At 36.1% G+C, this 7512-nt stretch overlaps 2 protein-coding genes across 2 annotated transcripts in view; one reads left to right on the forward strand and one right to left on the reverse strand.

Annotated features, from left to right (window-relative positions):
- Window positions 1–5075, forward strand: part of KIF7 (kinesin family member 7) — a 45812-nt gene extending 40737 nt beyond the window's left edge. The window contains exon 20 of the transcript XR_001821369.2: window positions 2053–5075. The gene's annotated coding sequence lies outside the window, so the exon portion shown is untranslated. The remainder of the gene's footprint in view (window positions 1–2052) is intronic.
- Window positions 1–7512, reverse strand: part of TICRR (TOPBP1 interacting checkpoint and replication regulator) — a 50102-nt gene that overhangs the window by 14684 nt on the left and 27906 nt on the right. The window contains exons 14-15 of the mRNA XM_017517476.2: window positions 4173–4230; window positions 2072–2218 (exon numbers count right to left, since the gene is read on the reverse strand). Of these exons, the coding sequence (XP_017372965.1) occupies window positions 2072–2218; window positions 4173–4230 (205 nt within the window). The remainder of the gene's footprint in view (window positions 1–2071; window positions 2219–4172; window positions 4231–7512) is intronic.

Consider the following 7512-nt stretch of genomic DNA (forward strand, 5'->3'; position numbering starts at 1 on the left):
CCAGCATTATGGTAATTTTGGTTCTTTTTATCCTATATAATTTAAGTCTGTATTAACAGATACACAATGTATAAAGCTGCAGTCTACAACAATATGAAGAAGAGACAGAAATATATAGTAACAGAGTGTATATTATTGAAATGAGGTTGGCTTTATTCATAAAGCCAGGTTGTTTTAAGTTTAAGATGCTAATTGTGATCTCCAAGGTAACCACTGAGAAAATAACTTAAAAATACACACACAAAAAGAAGGGAATTAAACTGGTACAGTACAAAAAATTAGCTAAATACAAAAAACAGGAATTGAGAAACAAAAAGGTATAAAATACAGAAAATGACAGTTGTTCCTTATTAGTAATTACATTGATAGAAGTGGAGTAAGCACTGCAATTGAAAGCAGAGATAGGCAGAATAGATTAAAAAAACATGACCCAACTATATGAGGTCTATAGGAGATTTAATTTAGATACAAAGACACTAAGGTTGAAAGTAAAGGGACAGTGAAAGATATCCAATGCAAAGAGCTGGTGGGTGGAGAGGTATATTATTGTCAGACAAAACAGATTGTAAGCCAAGAAAGGTTACAAAAGACAAAGTACATTACCTATTGATACGAAGTTCAACTGATCAAGAAGATATAATAATTATTAAAATATATACCTAAAAACAGAGTCTCAAAATACGTGAAGCAGAAACTGACAGAACTGAAGTGAGAAATAAGTAATTCAACAATAGCTGGAGACTTTAATATGCCACTTTAAATAATGAATAAACAAACAGAAGCTCAACAAGGAAACAGAAGACTTGAATAATACCGCAAATCAACTAGACCTAACACACATCTATAGAACCCTTCATAGTCTTCTCAAGCACACATTGAACGTTCTCTAGGGTAGACCAAATGTTAAGGCATAAAGTAAGTATCAAGTTTAAAAAGACAAATCATACGACGTATATTTTACAACAATAGAATGAAACTAGAAACAACAGAGAAGAGAATTTGGGAAGTACACATATGTGGAAATTTATGTGCTCCTAAATAATCAATGGATCAAAGCAGAAATTACAAGGGAAATTAAAGTATTTTGAGATAATGAAAGCAAAAATATCAAAATTTATAGGATATGCCTAAAGCAGTGCTTTATTAAAAAAGATCTGAAATAAATAGCTTAAACTTTACCTTAAAAAAGTAAAAAAAGAGCAAACAAAAATCAAAGCAAATAGAGGGAAGAAAAAAAATGAAACTGAGATTAGAAAACCAATAGAGGCGAAATGCAGTGGCTCACCCCTGTAATCTCAGCACTTTGGGAGGCTAAGGCGGGTATCACTTGAGGTCAGGAGCTGGACACTATCTAGGCCACCATGGTAAAACCCTGTCTTTACCAAAAATACAAAAATTAGCCAGGCAAGGTGGCACACAACTGTAATTCCAGCTACTGAAGAGGCTGAGGCAGGAGATGCGCTTAAACCTAAGAGGCAGAGGTTGCTGTGAGCCAAGATCGCATCACTGCACTCTGGCCCAGGACACAGGGTGAGACTCTGTCTCAAAAAAAAAAAAAAAAAAAGAGAGAAGAAGAAAACCAATAAAGAAAAATCAATAAACCAAAGCAAATTCTTTGAAAAGATTAACAAAATTGACTGGGTGTGCTTGCTCATGCCTATAATTCCTGCAATTTTGGGAGGTCGGGGAGAGCAGATCGCTTCAGGAGTTTGAGACCAGCCTGGTCAACATGATGAGAACCCATCTCTACGAAAAAAGATACAAAAAATTAGCTGGGTGTGGTGGTGTACTCCTGTATCTCAGCTACTTAGGAGGCTGAGGTGGGAGAATCACTTGAGCCTGGGAGGTGGAGGCTGCAGTGAGCCAAGATTGTGCCACTGCACTCCAGCCTGGGTGATAGAGCGAGACCTTGTCTCAAAAAAAGAGAGATTAACAAAACTGACAAACCTTTAGCTAGACTGAAAGACAAAAGACTCACATTACTACTAAATCAGGAAAGAAAGATGGTATATCACTACGAATCTTACAGAATCTCCCTTTCCTTTTTCCTAGCTATTCTAAAATGTAGTACCTTTGGTCTTCTTGAAGTTATCAAGTTTATCCTCTAGACCTTCCACAGCTGACACAGAATGGCTTCTAGGAAACCCCCGCTTCAGTGATCTCTTTGAAGGGGAAAGCATTTCCTGGTTGAAAAGATTTCTTCGAACTTTGGTCACTTCTGAAAGCATCAAAAAATAAAAAAGAAAAAGCCAAAGATTATCATCAATAAACACCGTATCTGATAAAAGATAAGCTGCTTAAGGAAACTATTGCTATAGTCACATTTGCTAATAAGGTTTCCTTAAACAGTATACTCCCGCAATGCATTAAAAAAATACTTATTTTTATGAATTTAAAAAATTTTTAATATATTATTTTGCATGAGGTAGGAGGAGTCCAATGTCATTCTTTTGCATGTGGATAACCAGTTTTCTCAGCATCATTTGTGCAAAAGACTTTTCATTCTCTATCAAATTGTCTTGGTACCCTGAGTATCAGTTGACCATAATAAATGCTAGTGCTAATTTCTTTTTTAAAGGCTAGATAGAATCCAGCAGTGAAACCTTCTAGTCCTGGGCATTTCTTTGTGAGTAGTTTTTGATAACTAATTGAAACTTTTTACTTGTTATAGATCTATTCTGATTTTCTATTTCTTCTCGAGTCTGTTTTTAGTAGTTTGTATCTTTCTACGAGTTTGTCCATTCCATCTAGGTTATCTAATTTGTTGGTATACCATTGTTTGTAGCATTCTATTACAAATTCAATTTAAATCTAACTTTTCAGGAACATGAGGAAGGCCCACACTACTTATTAAGTTAGAAGCTTGATTCATTGTAAAATGAACATAATTCATAAATAAGAGGATGGCTAACATAGGTCATGGTCCTTTTAATATATCCCATGTTATGATTATTTTTCTCATTTTGGATCTTTTTCCTGCTGTGTATTCAGCTCAGCATTGAATGGAGAAACTGTTCTTTTCAATTCTACAGATTTCATTTTTCTTCTGACTACTTTACTAAGCTGCTGGGCCATTTTAAATTTTCTTCTTCACTCCAAAGCATGAAAGTTCTGATCATCTAGGCTCAAAATTAGAAAAAATAGCTGAAAAGTCAAGAAATACTTGGCAAAGCTAGCAAGACTACCTTAATCTTAAGCAGGATAGCCTGGTGGAAGTGATTCAAAAATTCACTAAGGGTGAATTCTTCAAAGATTAATCATTTAAAGCCAAACCAAATAATCTAGGATCCACAAACTGGGAGCAACCGTTGTGTTTACCCATCAATGACATAAACATTAATATCAAGGACATCAATAACACATACCAAAGTTTTAAAAATTGTTTCCCTATCTCCATTATAGGAGTTTCTATTACCTAACTTAGGCTGTTGGTGAAACTCATTTATGACCTGAAAGCCAAACTTGGTTTGTTATTTTCTGTTTTTCCCAATGTTTTGAAAAGTTTAATGTCTATGGAAAGTTTCAAATAATAAAATCAAACATATGCCCATTACTAAAGTTCACCGACTGTCAATATTTGTTTTTTCCTTCCTTCTCTATGTACAATATTCCGCCTCAACACTGGAGAGTAAATTGCAAACACTGCAGCTGTTCACTTCCTAAAGGTCAGCAAGTATCTCCTATGAACAAGGACATTCTCCTCCATAACCCCCATGCCATTATTACACTCAAAATATTTTTAACATTCATACAATATGATCTAGCATACACCGCTTCTTCAGATTTCTCTAATCATCTCAATAATATCCTTTCTAGTATTTTTTTCCCCTAAATTTAAGATCCAAGCAGGGAACATGGAACGCATTTAGCTGTCATGCTTAAACTCCATTCATCTAAAACAGTTCCACTGCCTCTTTTCTTTTTCCTTTCTTCTGGCTTTCATGATAGTGGTTTTTTTTTTTTTTTTAAAGATTTCAGACCAGTCATTTTGTAAAATGCAGTATTTTGAGACTATTCCTAGGGGAATGTGTCCATGGTATTTGGACATATTTTATTAGCCAAGGGTCATACGAAGCCGTAATTTGTAACTGTAAGCAGCTGCTTAAATACATACAATAAAAATAAATTTGTCATTCTAGTGAATAAATATATACACTCAGAAAACAGTATACCTTGTACTGTATCTTTCACTGGCTGGGAAGGCTGTTGAGGAGCAGGGTGAGAGTTCTCCTGAAAGATAAGAAAACCCAAAAAGAAAATGTAAGTAGGCATTCATTGAAATAAAAATTTCACATGAACCCTTTGACTCTTGCAGTTCATTTATAGGAATCCATAATAAAAATAATAAAATGCACAACAGAAATGTTCCAAAGACATTCACTGCTGCACTACAGTAATACAAAATAAAAAACACTATAAATGCCCATAAAGGGTGAAACAGTTAAATAAATTACATCCCCATCCAATACAGACATTCCAAGAATAACGAAGGATGACCTCCTATTCTCTGTATATTTTCCATTTTCCTCTCTGTATATGGTTGAGCATCCCTAATCTGAAAATACAGAATGCTCCAAAATCTGAAACTTTATGAGTGCCAACACAACACTCAAAGGAAACACTCATTGGAGCACTTTGGATTTCTGGATGTGGGATGCTATAAGTACATGTAATGCAAATGTTCCAAAATCCAAAAATATCTAAAATTCGAAACACTTCTGCTCCTAAGAATTTTGGGTAAGAGATACTCAACCTGTACTAACATAGAGATCTGTGATGGGAGGAAAATGGAAAATCTTAAGCATTCTAAGTCATATCATTTATATGTATGTATATAACAGATCTGCAAAAATCTTTGGTGTTATTGGTAAATATAGAAAAGGGCCTTGAAATATACACAACAAACCATCCTCAGTGATTACTTCTGAGGAATGGATAGAGAAGGGACACCCTAACTATAATTGTAAAAATATGTCATACATCCAATTTCCTATCCAGGGGTCAGCAAACTACAGTGTACAGACCAAATCTGGACCACCTCTTGTTCTTGAAAATGGAAGTTTTACTAAAACACAGTCATGCTCCTTTCTTTCCATAATGCCTGTGGCTGCTTTCCCACTACAGCAGAAGAACTGAATAGATGTTGCAGAGACTGTATGTCCTGCAAAGGCTAAAACATCTACTATCTGGCCCTTTACAGAAAAAGTTCATCAACCCTTGTTAATCTATGTAATTTAACGAAAAACTAGGAAAGTATGTCCTGGGGGTACTAGGGCAGGATCAAACCTTTTTATTTTTCTTTTTTTTAATCATTGGGCTCTTCTGGAGTTAAGATACACAAAAAAAATTAATATACATTAATGTAATTAATACTATATGTCTATACTTCAGCTATAAGTTCACTGCTTCCCAAGTTAACTATATTCATCCTTCAGAGAACTGAGATTTATTCTTTTAAAAACTTAACATCTGGTCCTTTCAGTTAAACAATTGTCACTTATCTATGGTACCAACTTTGACATGAAAAAACATTACTAACAACAATAAAATCCTGACCTCAGCAAATTTTTTTTTTGAGACAAGAGTCTCTCTCTCTGAAGCCCAGGCTGGATGCAGTGGCTTGATCATAGTTCACTGCAGCCTCAAACTCCCAGGCTCAAGTGATCCTCCTACCTCAGCCTCCTGAGTAGCTGGGACTACAGGAGTGTGCCACCATACCCAGATAATTTTTAAATTTTTTTGGAGAGACAAAGTCTCACTATGTTGCCTAGGCTGGTCTCCAACTCCTGGGGCTCAAGTGATTCCTCCTGCCTTGGCCTCCCAAAGTGCTGGGATGACAGGTGTGAGCCACTGTGCCCAGCTGTAATTCTGATCTTAGAGAAGAAAACTGTCTTGTTGAATTGAAAACAAGTTTCAAAGTGTGCTAGAAAATCTGCAAATCATTGTAAAATCTAGTGAGAATAAAGGCCTGGCAACTTTTGGCCATTCACTTTTGGATTTTCCAGTCTTCGGTCAGGATTGTGAGATACGTAAGATTTGCGTTTTATTCACAGGTAAAGTATAAGAAAATGAACACCACTAACCCTTTAAAAGAAATCCTACCTCCAATTCCAAAGGAAAGCTACAAATATCTAGAAACAGAACAAACCACCATTATAATGACTAATGCTTCTAAAGCTAGTTCTCATAGAATTTTAACTCTTCTCCGATAGTTCGTGCAGTTGAAAAGTTTTACTGTCTTTTTAGTCTCCTTTTTCCTTAGCAAGACTTTACTTCTACTTAGTAAATATATTTCACCTAGATTTCTTTTTCAACCAGTAGAGACCTCGAGTCCTTTTACCAACTACTGCAGAAACAACAACAATAGTCCCCTTTATCTGTGATTTCACTTCCCATGGTTTCAGCCATAATCAACCACAGCCCCAGAATGGGTGAATACAATACAGTAAGATATTTTGAGAGGGAGGCCACATTCACATAACTTATATTATATCGCTACAGTTGTTCTATTTTATTATTGTTGTTGCTAATCTCTTATTGTGCCTAATTTATAAACTGAACTTTATCACAGGTATGTATGCATAGGAAAAAAACAGTACTATATACAGGGTTCAGTACTATTTGTGGTTTCAGGCATCCACTGGAGGTCTTGGAACATATCTTCTACAGATAAGGGAGGACTACCCTACCTCCTGGCTTCATGATGGTCATCGTCTTCTATTTTGAAAAATTTGTTATTCATTCATTCGTTTAAGAGAGGAGGTCTTGCCCTGTCACCCAGGCTGGAGTGCAGTGGCGTAATCACAGCTCACTGCAGCCTTGACCTCCTGGGCTCGAGTGACCCCTGCCCCGGCCTTAGATTCCCGAATAGCTGGGCCTACAGGCATATGCCACCACGCCTGGCTAATTCTTTAAATTTTATTTTTGTAGAGACAGGGTCTCACTATGTTGTCCAGGCTGGTCTCAAACTCTTGGTGTCAAACTATCCTCCCTCCTCTGACTTCCAAAGTGCTGGGATTATTAGGTGTAAGTCCCTGTGCCTGGCCTAAACTTGTTATTGAAGTAAAATATAACATACTGAAAAGTACCTTCTGATATGCAACCAAAGTCCTATTACAATTGTGTATTCTCTTCCAGTGACCTCTTTGCTTATTTTAGTTACTGTTTTATGAGTTTTCTTATCTACGTTAAAAATTCTGAATTCATTCATTCCTAACTTTTACTTGCCGTTTTTTTCATATTACCTCTTACTATCACACTCTTGAGTAAAACTGTTAATCTCTTAACAAGTTTATATTTCTTTATTCCTTGGATTACAGTTTTATATACATTCATTGAAAAATTTAATATTATTTCTGTATCCTCCGAAGTTCATTTTCTTAAAAGTAGAGGGCCGGGCACGGTGGCTCACGCCTGTAATCCCAGCACTTTGGGAGGCCGAGGCGGGTGGATCATGAGGTCAAGAGATCGAGACCATCCTGGTCAACATGGTGAAACCCCGTCTCTACTAAA

The sequence above is a fragment of the Cebus imitator genome, unplaced genomic scaffold (assembly GCF_001604975.1).
Source record: "Cebus imitator isolate Cc_AM_T3 unplaced genomic scaffold, Cebus_imitator-1.0 Scaffold19, whole genome shotgun sequence".
Lineage (NCBI taxonomy): Eukaryota > Metazoa > Chordata > Mammalia > Primates > Cebidae > Cebus > Cebus imitator.